At 45.4% G+C, this 26,159-nt stretch overlaps 1 protein-coding gene across 3 annotated transcripts in view; it reads right to left on the reverse strand.

Moving 5' to 3' along the window:
* The window catches only part of LOC141111842 (uncharacterized), a 180,124-nt gene that overhangs the window by 80,634 nt on the left and 73,331 nt on the right, over positions 1–26,159 (reverse strand). For 2 of the 3 annotated variants that reach the window (XM_073603999.1, XM_073603997.1), the window contains exons 4-5: positions 25,060–25,152; positions 19,555–19,572 (exon numbers count right to left, since the gene is read on the reverse strand). In XM_073603999.1, coding sequence (XP_073460100.1) covers positions 19,555–19,572; positions 25,060–25,152 — 111 coding nt within the window. The remainder of the gene's footprint in view (positions 1–19,554; positions 19,573–25,059; positions 25,153–26,159) is intronic. The other variant, XM_073603998.1, reaches the window with a different exon arrangement.

Genomic DNA, 26,159 nt, shown 5'->3' on the forward strand with positions numbered 1-26,159 from the left:
GGACAGACGCACCCTGTGATCGGTTACAAAGCCTCCAGCAGCACTGAATGTGCGTTCCGAAAGAACGCTGGATGCAGGACAGGCCAGTAGCTCAATTGCATACTGTGCAAGCTCTGGCCAGTGATCCATCCTCAAGACCCAGTAACCCAGAGGATTTTTGGTGGGAAAGGTGTCCAAGTCAGATCTTGCCCCTAGGTATTCCTGCACCATGTAAAACAGACGCTGGCGATGGTTGCTGGAACCGATCATACCTTGGGGCTGCGGACCAAACAATTGTCTGAACACATCGGTCAGACGGCCACCTTCTCCACCGCTCCTTCTTTGACTGACCGAAGCCTCAGCAACACGTTGTCCACAAACAGGAGTTTGTAACTTCCCAGTCTCTGGGAACGCGTTGCACAGACCTTTCTGCAAGGCCTCCTGAAGATGTTTCATCCTCTGCTCCCTCTGCGATGGCAAGATAAGGTCCACAACCTTACCCTTGTAATGTGGATCAAGGAGGGTTGCCAGCCAGTATTGGTCCTTCTCCTTGATACCACGAATACGAGGATCCTTACGCAGGCTTTGCAGGATCAGGGAGGCCATGCAGCGTAGGTTTGCTGAGGCATTCGGTCCGGAGTCCTCTGGGTCACTAAGGACAACATGGTCCGCAGCCACCTCCTCCCAGCCACGTACAAGTCCATGTGTTTCTTGGGACTGATCCCTTAAAGACTGTTGCTGATGCTGAGTGCCAGGCTCCACCTCCATACTGACACAATCTTCCTCCTCCTCCTCGTCCTCTTTCTGTGTGATCGGTGGGCACGCAGGAACACTGTCTGGATAAAGGGGGCCTTGAGAGCTAAGGAAGTCCTCCTCTTCCTGTCTCTGTTCTGCCTCAAGTGCCCTGTCCATTATTCCACGCAGCGTATGCTCCAACAGGTGGACAAGGGGGACAGTGTCACTGATGCATGCACTGTCACTGCTCACCATCCTCGTGGCCTCCTCAAATGGTAACAGGACAGTACATGCATCCCTGATCATGGCCCACTGGCGTGGGGAAAAAAAACCAAGCTCCCCTGACCCTGTCCTGGTGCCATAGTCGCACAGGTACTCATTGATGGCCATCTGCTGCGTGTGCAGTCGCTGCAGCATGGCCAACGTTGAGTTCCACCTGGTGGGCATGTCACAGATTAGGCAGTTCTTGGGCAGGTTAAACTCCTTTTGGAGGTCCACCAGCCGAGCACTGGCATTATATGACCGGCGGAAATGCACACAGACTTTCCTGGCCTGCCTCAGGACATCCTGTAAGCCCGGGTACCTGCCCAAGAACCGCTACACCACCAAGTTAAGGACGTGAGCCAAACAGGGCACATGGGTCATTTGTCCCTGTCGGAGGGCAGAGAGGAGGTTGGTGCCATTGTCGCAAACCACCATTCCTGCCTTAAGTTGGTGTAGCGTCAACCACCTCTGAACCTGCCCTTGCAGAGCTGACAGAACCTCTGCCCCAGTGTGGTTCCTGTCCCCCAAGCACACCAGCTCAAACACCGCATGGCATCTTTTGGCCTACGTACATGCGTAGCCCCTTGAATGCCTACCGAGCACCGCTGGTTCAGAGGACAAAGCACAGGAAGAGGCCATGGAGGAAGAAGAAGAGGAGGGGGTGGAGGAGAGAGGTGTGTCACGATCATTAGTAGTAGCATTTTTAAGGCGTGGTGGTGGAACAACCTCCAACACTACTGCACCTTGTCCTGCATCCTTCCCAGCTGCCAGCAGAGTCACCCAATGCGCCGTGAAACTTAGGTAACGTCCCTGTCCATGCCTGCTGGACCATGAGTCAGCGGTAATATGCACCTTACCGCTGACCGCCCTGTCCAGCGAGGCATGGACATTGCCTTCCACATGCCGGTAGAGAGCCGGAATCGCCTTCCGTGAGAAAAAGTGGCGTTTGGGTACCTGCCACTGAGGAACCGCACATTCCACAAACTCACGGAAGGGGCAGAGTCTACCAACTGAAAAGGCAGCAGTTGAAGTGCTAGAAATTTTCCCAAGCTAGCATTCAACCGCTGGGCATGTGGATGGCTGGGAGCGAACTTCTTTCGGCGGTGCAGCAGCTGGGGCAGGGAAAATTGCCTGGTACAATCTGACGTCGGTGCACCAAAAGCAGATTGCCCACAAGTACTTGGCTGTGACACACCTAATTCTACACCTTCATTCCTCTCAGTGCAGGTCTCAGAGAGGACTGAAGGTCTAGTGGGGTTGGAAATCTCAGCTGATGAGGAGCAAGGAGAGGTCCTCTTTGTTCTTTGGTGTGGGTCTTTTAGATACGCTTGCCAACGAACTGCATGGCAGGTCAACATATGTCTGGTCAAGCATGTGGTACCCAAGCGGGAGATGTTTTGGCCACGCGAGATACGCTTGAGACATATGTTGCAAATAGCAGCGGTGCGATCTGATGCACTCGTCTCAAAAAAGGCCCACACCAAAGAACTTTTTGAATAACGTGCAGAGATTGCAGCGCCCTGCACATGTGGAGCTTTGGGGTGTGATGCAGTCAGTGTGCTGCCCTTAGGCTGGCCCCTGGAGGGCATCCTGCCTCATTGGTGATGTGCTGCCTCCTCCTCCTCTCTCCTATCAGGCACCCATGTTGAGTCAGTGACCTCATCATCCCCTCCCTCCTCATCACTGGAGCAAACCTGGCAGTATGCTGCAGCAGGGGGAGCATGACTGCCAGATTACTGTCCTTCTTGGGCACCCCCTCTGTCCGTGCTCACGTTACTGCCTTTATCTAGCTCAGTATCATCATCAGAGCCTTCCAAACGCTGGGCATCCTCCTGGAGCATGTACCCAACACTGTGGTCAAACAGTTTGAGGGACTCCTCAGGAGGACATGGCGGGGCTAGGGAAGGAGTCACTGATGACATTGAGCCGAGGGAAGAGGCAGCTGCTTTGCCAGACAAAGTACCCTGAGCATGGGTGAGAGAGGATGAGGAGGATGAGGACACTAACTTGTAGTTTTAGCTGAACACTGTGAGCAGGTTGCACTACACTAACTTGTATCTTTAGATGAACACTGTGCAAAGGTCTTCCTTTACTAACTTGTAGTTTTAGCTGAACACTGTAAGCAGGATGCACTACACTAACTTGTAGCTTTAGATGAACACTGTGCAGAGGTCTTACTACACTAACTTGTAGTTTTAGCTGAACACTGTGAGCAGGACGCACTACACTAACTGTAAATTGTCTAGCTGCCTGACTGTGGTATTAATAGGATCAAAAGAACACCAGCAATTTTCTTCAGGTAGCTGTGAATACTGTGACAAGCCTGCCTGTCAGTAGGAAGATGACAGGAACGGATCTAGCTAAACTGAATACAGTGTATATATATATATATGTATGTATATATATATATATATATATATATATATATATGCAACACCTGGGATGCATATATATACACAATACCCTGTAAGTGCAGCTAACTCACTCACTGACTAATCTAGCTAACTCAAATTAAATGACACTGTCTCTGTCTCTATCTCTCAGCATGCCGAAACACACTACACAGGGCCGCCGTGCAGGCAGCCTTATATAGTGTGGGGCGTGTTCTAAACCCCCTGAGCCATAATTGGCCAAAGCCACCCTGGCTTTGGCCAATTACAGCTCTCTCTACCGACAGCGCTGTGAACGGCCAAGCATGCGGGTCATAGTGCATGCTTGGCCAATCATCAGCCAGCAATGCATTGCGATGCCGCAGTGAATTATGGGCCGTGACCCGCCACACTAATTTGGTGCGAATGGCCCATAATGTTCGGAATTCGGCGAATAACCGAACAGCCAATGTTCAAGTCAAACATGGGTTCGACTCGAACACAAAGCTCATCCCCAGTACTTGCAGACAATCTGCTATCAGTACACCTCCATCTGATTTTAGCAGGCAAATTTCCCTACCCCAGTTGCTAAACCGTAAAAAGAAATTCGGTCCCAGACATCCACATGCTCAGTGTCTGGGATGATAGCTTTGCCAAATTGCTAGCATTGCAATTGCTGCCTTTTCGGCTGGTAGACTTTGGCCCCTTCTGTGAATTTGTGTAATGTGCTGTACCTCAGTGCCATTTCTTTTCACGGAAGGCCATTCCGGCTCTCTACCGGCATGTGGAAGGAAATCTTTTGCCCTCATTGGACAGGGTGGTCAGCAGTAAGGTGCATATTACTGCTGACTCATGGTCTAGCAGACATGGACATGGACGTTCCCTTTCTTTCATGGTGCACTAGGTAACTCTGCTGGCAGCTGGGAAGGATGCAGGACAGGGTTCAGTATTGTTGGAGCTTGTTCCGCCACCATGCCTCCAAAATGCTAGTGGTCATTCTGCCACAGCTTTCTCCTTCACTCCCACCTCTTCTTCTTCCTCTATGGCCTCTTCTTCTGATTTCTCCTATGATCCAGCGGTGCTCCGTAAGCGGTCAAGGGCCTACGCAAGCACTCAGGCAAAAAGATGCCATGCGGTGCTTGAGTTGGTCTGCTTAGGGGACAGGAGCCACACTGGGGAAGAGATTCGGTCAGCTCTGCAGGGGCAGGCTCAGAGGTGGTTGACGCCATGCCAGCTTCAGCCAGGAATGGTTGTATGCGACAATGGTATCAACCTTCTCCCCACCCTCCAACAGGGACACTTGACCCATGTCCCATGTTTGGCACACGTCTTGAATTTGGTGGTGCAGTGGTTCTTGAGCATGTACCCAGGCTTACAGGATCTCCCGAGGCAGGCCAGAAAAGTCATTTACGCAGGTCATACAATGCTAGTGCTCGACTGGTTGACATTCAAAGGGAATTCAACCTGCCCACCAACCGCCTCATTTGTGACATGCCCACCAGGTGGAACTCAACGTTGGCAATGCTGTAGCGGCTGCACTCGCAGCAGAGGGCCACCAATGAGTACCTGTGTAAGTATGGCACCAGGACAGGGTCAGGGGAGCTTGGCTTATTTTCGCCATGCCAGTGGCTACTGATAAGGGATGCATGCACTGTCATGTCACCATTTGAGGAAGCCACAGTGACAATGCATGCATCAGTGATACTGTCCCTCTTGTCTTCCTGTTGGAGCACACGCTTTGTGGAATAATGGACAGGGCACTTGAGGCAGAACAGGGGGAGGAAGAGGAGGACTTTCTTACCTCTCAAGGCCCCCTTTAACCAGATAGCATTTCTGTGGGCCCGCCAAAAACACAGGAAGAAAAGGAGGAGGAGGAGGAGGATTGTGTCAGCAGGAATGTAGAGGATAACACTCAGCAGCAGTCTTCAAGAGATGTTTTTCATTCCCAGAAACCCAAGGAGTTGTACGTGGTTGGGAGGAGGTAGTTTCTGACAATGTCATCCTCAGTGACCCAGAGGACTTACAATCGAATGCGTCTGCAAACTTACGCTGCATGGCCTCTCTGATTCTGCAAAGCCTGCAAAAGGACCCTAGGATTCGTGGTATCAAGGAGAGAGATCATTACTGGCTGACAACCCTTCTTGATCCAAGTTACAAGGGTAAGGTTGCAGAACTTATTCAGCCTTCCCAGAGGGAGCAGAGGATGAAACATCTTCAGTAGGCAATTAAGAAAGGTTTGTGCAATGCGTTTCCAGACCCTGGGAGGTTACAATTTCCTGGTGCTGGACAACATGTTGCTGAGGCTTTGGTCAGTCAGAGGAAGAGCGGTGGAGAAGGTGGCCGGCTGGACGATGCCTTTAGACAATTTTTTAGTCCTCAGCACCAAGGTCTGATTGGTTCAGGCAACCATTGCCAATGTCTGCATTACATGGTAATGTGGACATGGTATAATCCCAAATCCTCATTAAATTTAATAGGTACGATGGCCGGCGGGTTTGGAGAGGCGACTCTTTGTACATCTTGCCGCATGTATGCATTCCTTGATCATTCGATCAATGGTGAATACTGCTGTGCAAAATGTAAGCGCATTGTTTCCCTGGAAGCCCAGGTTCTTAATCTGGGGAAGCAACTGTCAGCACTGAGAAGTCCCTCCATACTAAAGGAGAGCCAGGAACATACATGGCAGATGCCGGCAGGGGCCAGCACAGAGGCGGGTGGAGACAAAGAGGTACAGGCACTAGCAAAGAGTAGATTGGCGACAGTCAGGAAGGGTAGAGGAGGAAGTGCCAGGGAGACCGATCCAGGGCTGGAGCATCCCAATAAGTACGCTCCATTGAGTGACATTGGTGAAACAAGTCAGGGACCAGCACTGCTGGAGCTGAGGGACTCTCCTAGCTGCCAGGGGAAGAACTCCTCCAGTTAAAGTGGGGGGGAAGCAAAGGGAAAGGAAAGACAGATTCTGGTGGTAGGGGACTCAATTCTTAGAAGGACAGAGTGGGCAATCTGTAACAAAGACCTGAAGCGCCGAACAGTATGTTGGCTACCGGGCACTCGGGTTCGGCACATCACGGATCTGGTGTACAGATTACTGGGAGGGGCTGGGGAAGACCCGGCTGTCATGGTGCACGTTGGCACAAATGACAAAGTCAGAGGCAGATGGAGTGTCCTAAAGAACGATTTTAGGGACTTATGAGCTAAATTGAGGAAAAGGACCTCCAAGGTAGTATTCTCAGGAATACTACCGGTACAACGAGCCACACAAGAAAGGCAGAGGGAGATTAGGGAAGTAAACAAGTGGCTAAAGAGCTGGTGTAGTAAGGAGGGGTTTGGGTTCCTGGAGGACTGGGCTGACTTCGCAGTCGATAACCAGTACTATAGAAGGGATGGACTGCACCTACATGAGAAGGGTGCAGATCAGCTGGGAATGAAGATGGGCAAAAAGTTAGAGGGGTTTTTAAACTAGGTGATGGGGGAGGGTCCAGAGGTAGAGATAGTCAGCATGGAACATATTCCAGGGGGCAGTATTGGGGGCATTAGTGGTAGGTTAACCACTTTAACCATGGCCCATTATGCTGCCTAAGGACCAGAGGTCTTTTTCCAATTTGGCACTGCGTCACTTTAACTGCTAATTGCGCGGTCATGCAATGCTGTACCCAAAAAAAATTTGCGTCCCTTTCTTCCCACAAATAGAGCTTTCTTTTGATGGTATTTGATCACCTCTGCGGTTTTTATTATTTGCGCTATAAACGGAAAAAGACTGAAAATTTTGAAAAAAAATGATATTTTCTACTTTTTGTTATAAAAAAAAATCCAATAAACTCAATTTTAGTCATACATTTAGGCCAAAATGTATTCGGTCACATGTCTTTGGTAAAAAAAATGTCAATAAGCGTTTATTTATTGGTTTGCGCAAAAGTTATAGCGTCTACAAACTAGGGTACATTTTCTGGAATTTACACAGCTTTTAGTTTATGACTGCCTATGTAATTTCTTGAGGTGCTAAAATGGCAGGGCAGTACAAATCCCCCCCCCAAATTACCCCATTTTGGAAAGTAGACACACCAAGGAAATTGCTGAGAGGCATGTTGAACCCATTGAATATTTTTTTTTTTTGTCCCAAGTGATTGAATAATGACAAAAAAAATTTACAAAAAGTTGTCACTAAATGATATATTGCTCACACAGGCCATGTGCCTATGTGGAATTGCACCCCAAAATACATTCAGCTGCTTCTCCTGAGTACGGGGATACCACATGTCTGGGACTTTTTGGGAGCCTAGCCGCGTACGGGGCCCCGAAAACCAATCACCGCCTTCAGGATTTCTAAGGGCGTAAATTTTTGATTTCACTCCTCACTACCTATCACAGTTTTGAAGGCCATAAAATGCCCAGATGGCACAACCCCCCCAAATGACCCCATTTTGGAAAGTAGACACCCCAAGCTATTTGCTGAGAGGCATGTTGAGTCCATGGAATATTTTATATTTTGACACAAGTTGCGGGAAAGTGACACATTTTTTTTTTTTGTACAAAGTTGTCACTAAATGATATATTGCTCACACAGGCCATGGGCATATGTGGAATTGCACCCCAAAATACATTTAGCTGCTTCTCCTGAGTATGGGGATACCACATGTGTGGGACTTTTTGGGAGCCTAGCCGCGTACGGGGCCCTGAAAACCAATCACCGCCTTCAGGATTTCTAAGGGTGTAAATTTTTGATTTCACTCTTCACTGCCTATCACAGTTTCGGAGGCCATGGAATGCCCAGGTGGCACAAAAACCCCCAAATGACCCCATTTTGGAAAGTAGACACCCCAAGCTATTTGCTGAGAGGCATGGTGAGTATTTTGCAGCTCTAATTTGTTTTTGAAAATGAAGAAAGACAAGAAAAAACTTTTTTTCTCTTTTTAATTTTCAAAACTTTGTGACAAAAAGTGAGGTCTGCAAAATACTCACTCTCAGCAAATAGCTTGGGGAGTCTACTTTCCAAAATGGGGTCATTTGGGGGGGGGGTTTGTGCCACCTGGGCATTCCATGGCTTCCGAAACTGTGATAGGCAGTGAAGAGTGAAATCAAAAATTTACGCCCTTGGAAAGCCTGAAGGCGGCACTAGGTTTTCGGGGTCCCGTACGCGGCTAGGCTCCCAAAAAGTCTCACACATGTGGTATCCCCGTACTCAGGAGAAGCAGAAGAATGTATTTTGGGGTGTAATTTCACATATTCCCATGGCATGTTTGAGCAATATATCATTTAGTGACAGCTTTGTGCAAAAAAAAAAAAAATTGTCTCTTTCCCGCAACTTGTGTTACAATATAAAATATTCCATGGACTCCACATGACTCTCAGCAAATAGCTTGGGGTGTCTACTTTCCAAAATGGGGTCATTTGGGGGGTTTTGAACTGTCCTGGCATTTTATGCACAACATTTAGAAGCTTATGTCACACATCACCCACTCTTCTAACCACTTGAAGACAAAGCCCTTTCTGACACTTTTTGTTTACATGAAAAAATTATTTTTTTTTGCAAGAAAATTACTTTGAACCTCCAAACATTATCTATTTTTTTAAAGCAAATGCCCTACAGATTAAAATGGTGGGTGTTTCATTTTTTTTTTCAGACAGTATTTGCGCAGCAATTTTTCAAATGCATTTTTTGGGGAAAAAACACACTTTTTAAAATTTTAATGCACTAACACACTATATTGCCCAAATGTTTAGTGAAATAAAAAAGATGATCTTAGGCCGAGTACATGGATACCAAACATGACATGCTTTACAATTGCGCACAAACGTGCAGTGGCAACAAAATAAATACATTTTTAAAAGCCTTTAAAAGCCTTTACAGGTTACCACTTTAGATTTACAGAGGAGGTCTACTGCTAAAATTACTGCCCTCGATCTGACCTTCGCAGTGATACCTCACATGCATGGTGTTTGCGTTCGCCATAGCGCGAGAGCAGGGGGCGACATGGATGCTTTTTTTTTTTCTTTATTATTTTTTTGCTTTTTTATCTTATTTTTAAACTGTTCCTTTAATTTTTTTTTTTTAATCATTTTTATTGTTATCTCAGGGAATGTAAATATCCCCTATGATAGCAATAGGTAGTGACAGGTACTCTTTTTTGAAAAAATTGGGGTCTATTAGACCCTAGATCCCTCCTCTGCCCTCAAAGCATCTGACCACACCAAGATCGGTGTGATAAAATGCTTTCCCAATTTCCCAATGGCGCTGATTACATCCAGCGAAATCTAAGTCATGAAATGCTCGTAGCTTCCGGTTTTTAGGCCATAGAGATGTTTGGAGCCACTCTGGTCTCTGATCAGCTCTATGGTCAGCTGGCTGAATCACCGGCTGCATTCTCACGTTCCCTGTTGAGACAGGAGAGCCAGAGAAAAACACGGAAGACGGTGGGGGGGCATTCCCTCCCACTGCTTGTAAAAGCAGTCTAGAGGCTAATTAGCCACTAGGATTGCTTTTACATGAAAGCCGACCGCTGGCTGAAAAGAATGATACCAAGATGATACCTAAACCTGCAGGCATCATTCTGGTATAACCACTCAAAGTCGTGAATGGCGTACCTGAAGACAAAAAAATGGTTAACAATAAAAAACACAGTAAACGATAAAGTATAAAAAATTGCATACCTGAAAAGCAAACATGATAAAACATAATAACAATAAAACATTGCAGAATAGAATACAGTAAAAAAGAGCAGAACAATAGAGAGAGAATAGAGAGAGAGAGAACAATAAAACGACAACTTTTTATTTATTTTATATATTTTTTTTTTTTACACTTTTTTTTGTAACTTACTTTTATAACTGTAACCGGTTCCAGGTTCGGGTCTCTCAAAATGCGATGGCATCTTGGGAGACCCTGTGAAAGTGTGCCTAGTCTGTGCAATGCTGTACCCTACGCTAATACTCAACTAGTGAATGGTAGCGTTCAAAACATTCACCAATGCAAAGACCAGGATTGTCAGGACAGGAGGGACAATAATAGCGGGTGTCACGCCTATATCCACGCTTCCTGCAGACACGGCTTTTTTTTTTTGAGGGGGTTCTTTGGGTAGGGGTACTCGGGAGGACATAAAGAAAATGCCTCTCATGCAGCCGACTACATTTGGTTGGGGATGTGAATGGGGGAAGTTCAGGTGCTGCAGAAGTAGTGGGTTCCCAATTAGGATTGGCGAATGCAGCAGGAAGGGCACTATGGGCACGACGGGCCTGTGTTTGTCTTCTTCTTGGTGGCAGCGGGACACTACTTGTGCTTGTCACCTCACCAGCTTGAACTGCACTTATGGGACTCGCCACATCACCAAGTGTTACTGCAGTGCTGGTTTGACTACGACCGGGGTGTACTAGGCCACTGGTGCTTGCCAGTTCACCAAAACGCTACCAAAAAACTGTTAGCGATCGCAGGGATCAGGCCTGACTCTGCGAACGCTGCAGTTATGCGTTAAGTGTTTTGTAAGTGACAGTGATCGATCGATACTGCATTTGGGTGGGCTGGGCTGGGCCGGGCGGAGGGGCAAAACGCAGGTGCTAGCAGGTATCTGGGCTGATCCCGCTAACACTGCGTTTTTGGGAACCCTAAACTTCTGGGAACGTTAGTATAGATCTGATCGGATCAGATATTGATCCGTTCAGATACTATACCACTAAGGGAGGTGTACGCTGCGTGCGTGGGTGTTAGCGGTACTGGCGCTAATCTGAAACTGCCTGGGCCGACGCATATCACCGCCGGGCGATCAGGGGGCTAAACCTTTATTAGGTAATAAACGGCGGGTGCCCTGACACTATAAAAAATAAACAAACTAACCAGCGTCACCCGTAACGGTTATACAGTGATCAGTAGTGAAAGGGTTAACTAGGGGGCAATCAAGGAGTTAAAACATTTATAAGATAGTATATGGGGGTCCCTGTCGCTATAAAACGCTGACGGAGAACCTAAATATTTACGTCCCTAACTAGCGTCACCAGCGACACTAATACAGCGATCAGAAAAATGATCGCTTAGCGACACTGGTGACAGGGGGTGATCAAGGGGTTAAAACTTTATTGGGGGGGTTAGGGGGTGCCCTAGACCTACAGGGGGCTAATACTAACTGCCCTAACACAGTAACTGTCACAAACTGACACCATGCAGTAATCAGAAAAAAAAACAAAAACTGCTTGGTGTCAGTGTGACAGGGGGGAGGGGTGATTAGGGGTGATCGGGGGTGATCGGGGGGTAAAGGGGGGTGTTTTGTGTGCCTGGCATGTTCTACTGTGATGTGTGTGTGTTGTGCACTCACATTTCAGTCTTCTCTCCTCTGCGCCGGAACGGAAACTGCCGAGCCGAGGAGAGATGACATCACATCCTCTGCCTGTGTGTACTACACAGAGGCAGGGGAAGAATCTCATTGGCTGGGAGCGATTGCGAGGGGGGGGCCACGATCAGATGACCTCCCCCTCATCTCTGATCGCTGCCAGACCAAAGGCGACCGCCTCAGGCAGCGGGGGGGTCCGATCGGACCCCCCGCCCGCAGGAAGGCAATTACGTACCAGGTACGTGATTTTGCCTGCCCGTGCCATTCTGCTGGCGTATATCAGCATGAGGTGGTCATCAAGTGGTTAAGCATTATTAAAATGACTGCTCCCGAAAAAACGGCTGTTTTTAAAAAACATTTTTGCATTGATCCACGTCCCCTGGGGCAGGACCCAGGTCCCCAAACACTTTTTATGAAAATAACTTGCATATTAACCTTTAAAATTAGCACTTTTGATTTTTCACATTCGTGTGCCATAGACTTTAACAGTGTTCGTGTGTTTGAACAAATTTTTTGCCTGTTCGCATGTTCTGCTGCAAACCGAACTGGGGGGGGGGGGGGTGTTCGGCTCATCCCTAGCCACTAATGGCTATGTTCCCATGTATAGGGTTTGAGCATATCTAATAGGTGGGGACCATCACGTATGTATGAGGGGAAATGCCGTGCAAGGGGCTGAAGAAATTGGTCAATGTAAATAGAATAACCACTGGTGACGCTATCCATGGCCGCTACAATTGGGCAGCCTGGAGGGTGACTGAGGTCCTTATGGATTTTGGGCAGGTGGTAGAAATATGGGACTTTGTAGAAGTTTTTCTTGAGAAAAGAAGCATCTATTTTAGAAATGATCTGGTCTTCAAAAGCTTTATTATTAAGTGTTGTTGCCTCTAGGGAGAACTGGGAAGGGGGATCACTAGGGAGGGTTTGATATGTACTTGTGTCTGACAGTAACCTACCTGTTTCCTGAATATAGTCGACCCTATCCTGAATCACTATGCTGCCACCTTTGTCCGCCGGCCTAATAACAATAGGCTTATTATGAGTCAGCTGCTCAAGAGCCTTAAGTTCCAATGGTCGGAGGTTCGATTTGGGGTAGGTGTGCAAGGGATCCTTTTTACACATTTTGGTTGAGGTCAGAATATACAACCTGATAAAAAGCCTGAAGATAAGGACCTTTGTTATGTGTGAGATTGAAAATTGATTTTGGCCATAATGCGGTGTGTCTGACAGGGGGTGAGGTGAGACAATGTTGGGTAAGCCAATCTAAATCTGCATAGCAACTTTCGGCATAGAGCTCCTCCAATTGGGCTAGTATGGGTAAGTCTGTGTCATCAAGTGAGACTGTTTCTATGGGCGAATGTGTTTCACCACTATCTACTACGGTTGGTGTATTTTTGGAAGATTGGATGTTAAAGTACCTCTGGACTGTGAGGTCCCTGATAAATTTATTAAGATCTTTGAACAATGTAAAAGGATTAGGTTGCATAGTGGGAGCAAAGGTAAGTCCTCTGCTAAGAAGGAAAATATCCTTCCTCTGCCCCCCCCTCTGTCCTCTCCTCTGTGTTTTCTTTTTGTGAGGTTCGGCGGGGGGCTTATTACTAAAAAATCATCATCTAAATTCAGGGCTGGGTTGTTACTTGTGGTGGGGATAAGGATGGGTGATTTAAATGGGTATGGTAACAGAGGGGGAATGGAGCGCTGACAGGTGCTGCTGATAGATAGGTAAGGGGCAGTGGTGTGGGAGATCAGGTATATCCAGGGGGTAACAAGCAGTTGAAAAACAGTTTAAAGATAGTCTAGGCATATATGATGAGCGGCAGCCAGCTTGTCAGAGTAGACGGGACTCTGTATGAGAAAACAGAAGAAAGCAGCGCTGCTCTAAGGGTAGTAGGTTGGTAAAAACAGAACTTTGATAATGTAAAATGTGCACTCACATTTGTGTGATAAAAACAGGCATGGGTAAGTTCTCCTGGGCAACGCAGAGTCTCATCTGGTTCCAGCTGGGCTGTGGCAGGGCCGGCCTCGGCCACTTCTGGTGGTGTCCGTAGCTCCGAGGCGTGGGATTCCCTCAGGCAGCGTGTCAGCAGGTACGTAGGATGATGACGGCAGGTGGAGGAGAGCGGGGGGCGTGGCCGTAGCACTCACATTTGGAGCATGCATGCTCCTTCATCAGGCATGGATATCGGCCATGATGGATGTTGGTTATATAGGGAGAGAGAAGGGGAGGGGCAGGGGCGGTACACAGTAGTGGCCAGGCAGCGTTGGTGCGTGTCTACCACACGCCAGCAGAAACAAGTGTGGGAGGGTGGAAAAATGGGATAGTAGTGTGACTCTAAAGTGCAGGGAGAATGTGAAACGGAAAGTGAAAAGGAAGGGGGGGTATGGAGATTGAATAAATGATAAGAAAGATAGTTAAAAAATGTAAGAAAATGGAATAAAAATGAAAATTATGAAATAAAAATATTTGGATGGGTATAAGTAAGTAAGCGAGTAAGGGGTAACAGTTGTAAGTGTGGGTCGTTGGTACTGATGGTAACAGGTGGATCACTTCATCCCTGTGATGAATCATTCATTGGGTATTGCCCTAGGACAGGAATGGATACTTGAATATTGGGTGGTTTCTGAGTGGAAGTGTGACCTTTGGGGTATTTTTTGGGTCTATTCTTAGAACATCTGGGCTTAGGAGAAGGTGTTTTTGGCATACAGGAGGGCTGGGGTGTATGCCATGTCTGATGAGGTGGCCAAGGCATGCGATAGGATGGATACGGTGATACGGGTCTAGTGGGAAAAATTGATCTGGCATGAGGTCTGAAATGGTTTACATGTGGATGGCAGGACATTAATGGAATGGGGCCTGAATTATTATCTGGGTGTGAATGTCTGGTTTGTTTCCAACTGAAAACTTTTTTGGAGTTGTAATCATGGAGGTCCCTTCTGAATTTGCTGAGTTTGTTAGAGATGGCGTTGTCTTCATTTCTAATTGTGTTCTTCTTAACCGCTTCCGGACCAGCCTCCGCAGTTATACTGTGGAAGGTAGACTCCTCTGCGTGAAACCACATAGCTGTACTTTGGCTCGCGGGGTCCGGATATCAGGCTCCACACCGAGGGTGCCGATGCTCATGGCTGACAGTCGCAATGATCGCCGGCCACGAGCGATCTTGAGCAGGAGACACAGAACAGGGACGAGTGTGTGTAAACTAGGGATGAGCCGAACACCCCCCGGTTCGGTTCGCAGCAGAACTTGCGAACAGGCAAAAAATTTGTTTGAACGCGTGAACACCCCTTAAAGTCTATGGGACACAAACATGAATAATCAAAAGTGCTCATTTTAAAGGCTTATATGCTTATATAGGCTTATAAGTTATTGTCATAAAAAGTGTTTGGGGACCTGGGTCCTGCCCCAGGGGACATGTATCAATGCAAAAAAGAATTTTTAAAAACGGCCGTTTTTTCAGGAGCAGTGATTTTAATAATGCTTAAAGTGAAGCAATAAAAGTGTAATATTCCTTTAAATTTCATACCTGGGGGGTGTCTATAGTATGCCTGTAAAGGGGCGTATGTTTCCCGTGTTTAGAACAGTCTGACAGCAAAATGACATTTCAAAGCAAAAAAGTCATTTAAAACTACTCGCGGCTATTAATGAATTGTCAATCCGACAATACACATAAAAGTTCATTGATAAAAACTGCATGGGATCCCCACAGGGGAACCCCGACCCAAAATAAAAAAAAAAATGCATGGGGGTCCCCCTAAATTCCATACCAGGCCGTTCAGGTCTGGTATGGAATATTAAGGGGAAAGGGGAACCCCGCCCCAATTTAAAAAAAAAAAAATTGGCGTGGGGGTCCCCCTAAATTCCATACCAGGCCCTTCAGGTCTGATATGGATATTAAGGGCAACCCCGCGCCAAAAGTAAGAAAAAAAGGCGTGGGGTCCCCTCAAAATCCATACCAGACCCTTATCCGAGCACGCAACCTGGCAGGCTGCAGGAAAAGAGGGGGGACAAGAGAGCGCCCCCCTCCTGAACCGTACCAGGCCACATGCTCTCAACATTGGGAGGGTGCTTTGAGGTAGCCCCCCAAAGCACCTTGTCCCCATGTTGATGGGGAGAAGGGCCTCATCCCCACAACCCTTGGCCGGTGGTTGTGGGGGTCTGCGGGCGGGGGGCTTATCGGAATCTGGAAGCCCCCTTGATCCCGCCCCCCCTGCGTGTATTGGTAATGGGGTACAAATGTACCCCTACCATTTCACAAAAAAAGTGTCAAAAAGTTTAAAAAACACAAGAGACGGTTTTTGACATGTCCTTTATTAATCTCTTCTTCTTTCTTCTTTCTTCTTCTTTCGGCTTCTTCTTCTATCTTCTTACTTCTGGTGTTCTTTCGGTGTTCTTCTTCTTCCTCCATCTTCTTCTTCTCCACCTTCTTCTTCCTCCGCTCTTCTCATCCCTCATCTTCCTCCAGGCTTCTTCTCCTCTCCGTCCGCATGATCCGCCTCAGTGGTCGTCTTCAGCCGTGTGACGCTTGGCTTCTTCTGACATTTTTTATATAACGGAGGACGGGGCCACCCAGTGACTCCACCCTCCTCTGATGCACGGGGAATTCACGGGACTTCCCTGTGGCTTTTGCCGTGTTGACAGCGGAAGTCCCATGAATTCCCCGTGCGTCAGAGGAGGGCGGGGTCACCGGGTGGCTCCGCCCTCCATTATATAAGAAGTGTCAGAAGTAGCCAAGCATCACACGGCTGAAGACTCCCACTGAGGCGGATCGTGCGGACGGAGCGGAGAAGAAGCCTCTAGGAAGAGGCGGGAGGAGAACAGTGGAGGAAGAAGAAGATGGAGAAGAAGATGGAGGAAGAAGAAGAACACCGAAAGAACACCAGAAGAAAGAAGATGGAAGAAGAAGCCGAAGGAAGAAGAAATTAATAAAGGACTTGTCAAAAACCGTCTCGTGTTTTTTAAATTTTTTTACACTTTTTTGTAAAATGGTAGGGGTACATTTGTACCCCCTTACCAATTCACACGGGGGGCGGGATCTGGGGTCCCTTTGTTAAAGGGAGCTTCCAGGTTCTGATAAGCCCCCCGCCCGCAGAAACCCACAACCACCGGCCAAGGGCTGTAGGGATGAGGCCCTTCTCCCCATCAACATGGGGACAAGGTTCTTTTGGGGGCTACCTCAAAGCACCCTCCCAATGTTGAGGGCATGTGGCCTGGTACGGTTCAGGAGGGGGGGGCGCTCTCTCGTTCCCCCTCTTTTTCTGCGGCCTGCCAGGTTGCGTGCTCGTATAGGTGTCTGGTATGGATTTTTGGGGAGACCCCACGCAATTTTTTTTTAAATTTTGGTGCTGGGTTCCCCTTAACATCCATAGCAGACCTTACAGGTCTGGTATTGATTTTGAGGGGGACCCCCACGCCATTTTTTTTTAAATTTTGGCACGGGGTTCCCCTTAATATCCATACCAGACTTGAAGGGCCTGGTATGGAATTTAGGGGGACCCCCAAACCATTTTTAAAAAAAAATTTGGTTCGGGGTATCCATTTTTTTTAAAATGAACTTTTATGTGTATTGTCGGACCGACAATTCATTATAGCCGCGAGAAGTTTTAAATGACTTTTTTTCCTTTGAAATGCCATTTTGCTGTCAGACTGTTCTAAACATGGGAAACATTCACCCCTTTACAGGCATACTATAGACACCCCCCCAGGTACAAAATTTAAAGGAATATTACACTTTTATTGTTTCACTTTAAGCATTATTAAAATCACTGCTCCCAAAAAAAGGCCGTTTTTAAAAATTCTTTTTGCATTGATACATGTCCCCTGGGGCAGGACCCAGGTCCCCAAACACTTTTTATGAGAATACCATGCTTATAAGCCTTTAAAATTAGCACTTTTGATTTCTCCCATACAAATTGTTTGCTGTTCAGCGAACTGGCGAACAGCCGATGTTCGAGTCGAACATGAGTTCAACGCGAACTCAAAGCTCATCCCTAGTATAAACACACACTTTCCTGTTCTGTTCTAACAGGAGTGACAGATTGTGTGTCCCTAATAGCTAGGAACCATGATCCGTCACTTCCTCTAGTTAGTCCCCCCCCATTCAGTTATAATCACCTTCCAGGGAACATAGTTATCCCCTTCACCGCCCCATAGTGTTTACCCGTTCACTGGCAGTGACATTTTTACAGTAATCAATGCATTTTTAATCGCACTGATCGCTGTATTAATGCCAATGGTTCCAAAAATGTGTCAAAATTGTCCGATGTGTCTGCCATAATGTCGCAGTCATGATAAAAATTGCAGATCGGCGCCCTTACTAGTAAAAAAAAAATAACAATAAAAATGCTATAAATCTATCCCCTATTTTGTAGATGCTATAACTTTTGCGCAAATCAATCAATATACGCTTTTTGCAATTTTTTTTTACCACAAATATGTAGAAGAATACATATCGGCCTAAACTGAGAAAAAAATTAGCTTTTTTAAAAAAAAAAAATGGGCATATTTATTATAGCAAAAAGTACAAAATATTGGGGGTTATTTACATAAGGCAAATCCACTTTGCACTGCAAGTGCACTTGAAAGTGCACTAAAAGTGCACTTGGAGGTGCAGTCGCTCTAAATTTAAGGGATAGATCTGAAATGAGTAGAAGCTCTGCTGATTTTATCATCCAATCATGTGCAAGCTAAAATGCTGTTTTTTATTTTCCTTGCATGTCCCCCTCGGATCTACAGCGACTTTACTTCTAAGTGCACTTGCAGTGCAAAGTGGATTTTCCTTTAGTAAATAACCCCCATTGTGTTTTTTTTTCAAAATCGTCACTCTTTCTTTTTTGTTTATAGCGCAAAAAATAAAAACTGCAGAGGCAATCAAATACTACCAAAAGAAAGCTCTATTTGTGGGAAAAAAGGACATAAATTTTGTTTGGGTACAACTTTGCATGACTGCGCAATTGTCAGTTAAAGCGACACAGTGCCGAATCGCAAAAAAACACAAACCAAAATCCAATGGATCCATAATAGCAATAATCAATGCAATATACTGTAGAAAACATACAAAACACACTGTAATGCAGCTTAGTTGGAGCTAGAACATAGACAAAGGTAACAATAACTAACAGTGCAAATACAGGTGAATACAAACAGGGAAAACCACAATTCATATATCATAGGTCCATAGTGAGGTCAGGGGTTAAAATAAAGGCAGGGCATCGGCGGCTGCTATCCTCAGAGAGATGATTCTGTATAGAGGAAGACAAAGGGGAGAAACCAGGAAGCGCCACCTGAGTGTAGTATTAAAAGCTGCTTTAATGGCAAGGTATCATAATACACTTACAAGAAGTAAGAACATAAAAAGCCCATCTGTATGGATGTGTGGAGTCCATCTGGAGGTCCCTGGGTCCGGATCCAGTCATTGTGTGTGGCTGCAAGGTGTTTTCCGGTGGCTATGCACGTCCTGTGGCCACCAGAAGGGGGCCTGAACTCAGCATCGGACACTCGTGGATGACGTCACGGGTCACAGGAATCACAGGAGTGCATCTGGGGGAACGTCCACAGAAAGGGAGAGGAGAACTGGCAGGCTACGCGCTCAGAGCTTCAGCTCCTTCTATTGGCCTGGGGAGGGAGTGTCAAGATCGTGCTATTTCTATGGTAGTGCTGTGGGACAACAGGTCCCAGCGCGGACAAACATGTGAAAAAACAGTGTATGGGGGACATTTATAGAACTGTTTCACAAATGGCAGCAAAACTTGGGATAATAAAATCATAAAAACAAAGGAACACAAATGGCCAGACAAATAAATATAATACAGTGTAATAGGACATGAAAATAAAAATAGAAATAGAAATAATAATAATAAATATAAAAATACCTTAAGGGCCTTAATACTAGTGTACTTACTATGGCTGTCAGACGTAACTGTAAAGAAAATAGGATAGAGGGGGGGGGGGGGAGAACACATTAGGATGTTAGTCCGGTTGATATATTGCCAGAATTTGAGTATATACATAGATAAGCAAATAGGGAGGGTATATACATTAAATGGGGAAGAAGAGGAGGGGGGGTTGTTCACAACACTGTATGTGCCTCAATCTCCACGTTTAACCCTCCTGGGTGTGAGGGTACCCAAGGAGTAGATCCAGAACAGTTCCTGCTAGCACAGACGTTTAAAACTTTCAGCCACAGGAAACGTTGCTGGAATGGATTCAATGACCCACAACCTAAGACCAGCTGTAGATTTGTTGTGGTGTGTTAGAAAATGTTTTGGGATGCTATGGTGATCACAGCCTTTTTCAATAAAGCGCCTGTGTTTGCCAAAATGTGCCCTGAGGGCTCTGATGGTTCTTCTGAGGTGTAGGTGTAGATCTTCCCTTTTAACTGTAAAGGATTTCTGGCCATGGTGAATAAACTGGCAGGTCAAGCAAAGGGGTTTTTTACATTGATGCATCCATTTTAATGGAATCAAAATCAGTGATCTAGATGTGTCATCTTTATATACCTCCATACCTCATGATATAGGCATACTGGCCATTGAACATTTTTTGGCCAAGGACACCCAAACTAACCCACGACAAGCCCACTTCATCCTTGAGCCATTACAGTTTTGCCTCAAGCACAATTATTTTCTATCAGATGGAACCCAATTTTTGCAGATAAATGGCACAGCTATGGGGGCAAATTTTGCTCCCAATCTGACTATGGGGTACTGGGAGCATATGTACCTCACTGCTAACCATCCTTTTGCTGCCCATGTGATATACTATGATCGATATATTGATGATATAGTGATCATATGGGATGGCACTTTTGAAGAAACCAATGCCTTTGCACAATACTGCAATCTGAACAGCTTGGGCCTATCCTTTACTCACGCTGCTGACCCCAATTTTCTGGCTTTCCTGGATTTGGAACTATGCCATGAGAATGGAACAATATACGCTAAAAACTTAATCAAACCAACTGCAGGGAATTCATTCATACATTATGACAGTTGCCACCATCATGATACCTATGGAAAAATTCTCTCCCAGAAATTCCTTGACAAAGACTATCCTACCTCACTTGTAGCTGAGGCTTTTGAGTAATTTCATAACCTACCCACAGGTCCTCAATAAGCCCACCACCCGCCCAAAAACCGCCCACAAGATTCATTACGCAATTCCACACTAAATACAAAAAAATGGAAAAAGATTTTGCCACGCATTGGTCTATATTATTGGAAGATCCCCATTTAAAGACCACTGTTGACACCAGACCCAAAATAGCATACAGAAAATCCAGAAACATAAAAAGTTAAATTGCTCCCAGCAATATTAAATCTGCACAACCCTCATCACCACTGATTTTGATTCCATTAAAAGGGATGCATCAATGTAAAAAAACCCTCTGCTTGACCTGCCAGTTTATTCACTATGGCCAGAAATCATTTACAGTTAAAGGGAAGATCTACACCTTAAAATAATTTTACAACTGTTCCAAGGAATATGTCATTTACTGTCTCACATGTCCGTGTGAATTATTTTATGTTGGAAGAACCATCAGAACCCTCAGGGCACGTTTTGGCTAACACAGGAGCTTTATTAAAAAAGGCCGTGATCACCATAGCGTCCCAAACACACTTTCTAACACACCACAACAAATCTACAGCTGGTCTTGGGGTGTGGGTCGTTGAATCCATTCCAGCAACGTTTCCTGTGGCTGAACGTTTTAAACATCTGTGCCAGCAGGAAACGTTCTGGATCTACTCCTTGGGTACCCTCACGACAGGGGGGTTAAACAAGGAGATTGAGGTATAAGGCCCTTGAGGTATTTTTAGAAATTATAGTTGTCTTTTACTATTTCCTGTCCCCCTCACACTTGTCAGTGCCCATGTTTTGGGTGCACTTCCATGCTGGCGCATGCGTGGGCTTGCACCTTTGTGCATACCTATGATGTGCCTGTGTGAACACAGCTAAGATTAATTAATAATTAATCAATAACAAGCCTATATCCAATACTGACACGTTTTTTAGGAATGTTTTTTTAGGCAAGTTGTTTTAAGATTTTTTAGGAATTTTTTTGTCAAAACCAGATCCAAATCCTTTGGTAGTTGTAACCGGGGGCTAGCTTTGAGAATTTGCTTGGATTTATCTCTACTCACATTTTATTTTTATTTTTATATTTATTTATATTTTCATTTTCATTCTCATTTTAATTTTTCATTTTATTATTATTATTATTTTTATTTTCATGTCCTATTACACTATATTATATTTAATTGCATGTCTGGCCACTTGTGTTCCTTTTTTTTTTTAAATTTTATTATCCCAAGTTTTGCTGCTATTTGTGAAACAGTTCTATCAATGTCTCCCATACACTGTTTTTCCACATGTTCTTCCGCGCTGGGACCTGTTGTCCCACAGCACTACCATATAAATAGCCTGATCTTGACACTCCCACCCCAGGCCAATAGCAGGAGCTGAAGCTCCGAGCGCGTAGCCTGCCAGTTCTCCTCTCCCTCTCTGTGGACGTTCCCCCGGATGCACTCCTGTGATTCCTGTGACCCGTGACGTCATCCACGAGTGTCCGACGCTGAGTTCAGGCTCCCTCCTGGTGGCCACAGGATGTGCAGAGCAACTGGAAAACACCTTGCAGCCACACACAGTGACCGGATCCGGACCCAGGGACCTCCAGACGGACTCCACACATCCTTACAGATGAGCTTTTTATGTTCTTACTTCTTGTAAGTGTATTATGATACCTTGCCATTAAAGCAGCTTTCAATACTATACTCAGGTGGCGCTTCCTGGTTTCTCCCCACTGGATAACACTTGACTGAGTTCATTAAGGACCCTCGGGTGTAAGCCATCTGGTCCCGGTGACTTATTAATGTTAAGTTTTTCAAGTCTAGTTATAATTTTATCCTCTGTTAGCCATGAGGGTTCTTCCTGTGACGTGTCATGAGGATTAACCTTGCAGTCTTGGTTACTGAATCCACCCGTTTCCCTTTTGATTACTGAGGAGAAAAATACATTCAAAACCTTTACCATCTCTCCGTCTTTTGTCCCTTCATCATCCTTTATGGGGCCAATATGATCTGACCTCCCTTTCTTACTATTTATATAATTAAAGAATTTCTTGATTTTTTTTTTTTTTTACTCTCCTCCGCTATGTGCCTTTCGTGTTCTATCCTAGCTGCCCTGATTACACTCTTACATTTCTCATTACATTCTTTGTAATGTTAGAATGCTGCTAATGTCCCCTCAGCCTTGTATTATTTGAAGGCCTTCTCCTTTGCTTTTATATGCATTTTTACGTTGGAGTTAAGCTACCCAGGATTTTTTATTAGCTCTGCTAAATTTATTTCCCATTGGGATACACTGGCCAATACCTTTATTTAATATGCTCTAAAAGCACACCCATTTTTATTCTGTGTTCTTTGTTGCTAGGATTTTATCCCATTTAATATCTTCTAGCAAGGAGCCCAGTTTAGGGAAGTTGGCTCTTTTGAAATTCAGTGTCTTTGTATTACCCTTGTGCTTCCTATTTGTGTGATTTATGCGGAAACTAATTGACCTGTGATCGCTGTTACCTAAATTGGCCTGCATTCCCACATCTGTGATCAGGTCTGTATTGTTAGTAATTAGTAGGTCTAGTAACACATTGATTCTTGTTGGTGCATTTACCATCTGACCCATGAAATTGTCCTGCAAGATGTGCCACTTTTCAGCTAGACTAAGGGGATCCTCCCCAGGCACTATATTGAAAGGAATTTTACATTTTTATGCTTTCACTTTAAACACTTCCTGCAAAATGATGGCCAGGGCAGTGGTTCAGTTATCCTGAATGGGCGTCATATGACATCTAGCAGGATAAGCTGCAATTGCGCGCCCTAGGGGGCATGCAGCGTGGCGATCAATGTTGTGGCATGTCAATCTGACACACTGCAACACTGATCTTGGTAAAGAGCCTCTGACGGAGACTCTTTACCACATGATCAGCCATGTCCAATCATGGCTGATCACAGTGTAAACAGGAAGAACCGTTTATCGGCTTTTTCTAACTCGCGTCTAACAGACGCGAGTAGAGGAGAGCTGAATGGCTGCTCTCCTGACAGGGGGGAGTCTGTGCTGATTGTTTATCAGCGCAGCTCCCCGCGAATGCCGCCAGGACCACCAGGGGTGCCCACAAAGGACACCCACCAGCCACCCTGGACCACCAGGGATATGCTAATCAGTGCCCAGGCAAATGCCAATCAGTGCCCATCAGCAATGCCTGCCAGTGCCATCAGTGATGCCATCCATCAGTGCCCACCAGTGCTGTCTATCAGTGCCCATAAATGCCCATTAGTGCCACCTATCAGTGCAGCCTGTCAGTGCCCATCAGTGCCGCCTATCAGTGCCACCTATCAGTGCCGCCTATCAGTGCCCATCAGTGCCACCTCATCAGTGTCACCTCATTGGTGCCATCTCCTCAGTGCCACTTTATTAGTGCCTGTCAGTGCAGCCTCATCAGTGCCCATCAGTGAAGGAGACAAATTACTTATGTACAAAATTTTCAGTCTTTTTTTACTTGTTAACAAAAAATAAAAACCACAGAGGTGATCAAATACCACCTAAAGAAAGCTCTATTTGTGGGAACAAAATAATACAAATTTTGTTTGGGTATAGTGTAGCATGACCGCACAATTGTCATTTAAAAAGTGACAGCGCTGAAAGCTGAAAATTGGCTTGGGCAGGAAGGGGGGAAAGTGCCTGGTATTGAAGTGGTTAAGCATCAGTAAATTACTGCTCATTTAAAAATTACATTTTTTAAAAACTTTTTTCATTGATATATGTCCCCCAGGGCTGTACCCGGGCTCCCGTTACCATTGTATGCCCAATTACTTGCATATAAGCCTTCAAAATGGGCACTTTTGATTCTTCCAGTTTGGGTCCCATAGACTTCAATGGGGTTCGTTATTCGGTTCCGAACTTTCGAGATGTTAGAAAGTTCTGGTGCAAATCGTCCAGGGGGTTGTTCGGCCCATCCCTACTTATTAGGTACTAAAAATCTGATTGCTTTCAATCTGTGATCATGATAAGCATGCATTACTTCTTATAATCATTTGTGAGCTCATCAGTATCTCTTTTATTTGTTTGTTGAAATCAATCGGTCTGATAAAAGGAGGCTGATGTTTGTCAGTATCAAAAGGAATAAACAAATGATAATGGGAAATTGTTATTTGAAAAATGATAATCTATTGTGTATGACCGGTATTATTGAACACTCTCAGCATTTCCTGGAGACCAAGGATTGGTGGTCTTGAGGATCCTCTAGTCCCCAACCAATCTGATATCACATGTTTTGGTATCTGAGGTTGTATAATATTCCTAATACACAGCTTACATTGTATACCGACTTACAGACCAAATGTCAGTAACTTACCTTTTTTAACAAATGTATCCAACATGCCTGCTCCGGATGCTAATATCGATACAAGATACATAGCATTCGAAATATCCCTTACTGGACTCCATCCTGTAAAAGAAACACACAATAGACATAATTTGAATCCTGTATGTTTGGAGAACCCCAATACTTCCACATATACTGGCTGTACATTTATAATTGCATTTGTAACATGTATGTTATTATTACCAGCTGAACAATATGATCCAATTATATCATTCTCCATAATCCATTAATATTGCACATTTATTTTCGCACATAAGAATGAGCTGTTTGGGTCAACCATGAGTTCAACCCAAAACCAGTTTGTCTGCAGTTTGAAGAATAGGTGAGCAAAATGGCAGATAAAACCAGATCACCTGCTCAAACCTCTGGATAATGCAGCTGTAAGACATTTATTTAGCTGTGGAATCACTACTGCCACTGAATGAAAGTTTCCTGATGGCTTGTTTCAAACTGTAAACACGTTGGCAGGGATTCTGGGTAGTGACATTCACCAAAAAATTGCCACGATCATATTTGATCAATGTCATCACCCAGCAATGACATCACATAGCATCTGGCATCTGGCCATCGACTGTTGTTTGTGGAGGATTGTCGCTGTGACTGGTTGACACTCATTCATCACGATTGATGCTTAATCCTTATCTTCAAATGACAGGATTTACTTGGATTTACATCAGGAGACATATATATGATTTTTAATTCCAATGAGTTTTTATTGAGTTTTAAACATAACATATACAAAGCTTAATACAAAGGTTTGCAGTTAGGACTGGGGGTGGAGCCACAAGATGGCGCCAAGTAGGAACTTGCTGTGAGGCCTCATGCATCACCCCGAGCGAGTATGAGAACGTATGCAATATCCATTTCACCCTATTTTAGCCGATGTATGTTGCCGTTTTGACAACTCTCCTATAACACTCCTACGCTGTACATGCCGCTTGGGATCGGAGGAGTGAAGCTGCACTGACCTAATACAGAAAGACTGAGACTTCTCACCTGTTACTACAGGTCTCTGGCTGAACTTTCCCTCCGCTTTAGGTGAGATCCTCTTCCGCTGGGTACACACCGGT

The sequence above is a fragment of the Aquarana catesbeiana genome, linkage group LG11, assembly GCF_042186555.1.
Source record: "Aquarana catesbeiana isolate 2022-GZ linkage group LG11, ASM4218655v1, whole genome shotgun sequence".
In the NCBI taxonomy this organism is placed as follows: domain Eukaryota; kingdom Metazoa; phylum Chordata; class Amphibia; order Anura; family Ranidae; genus Aquarana; species Aquarana catesbeiana.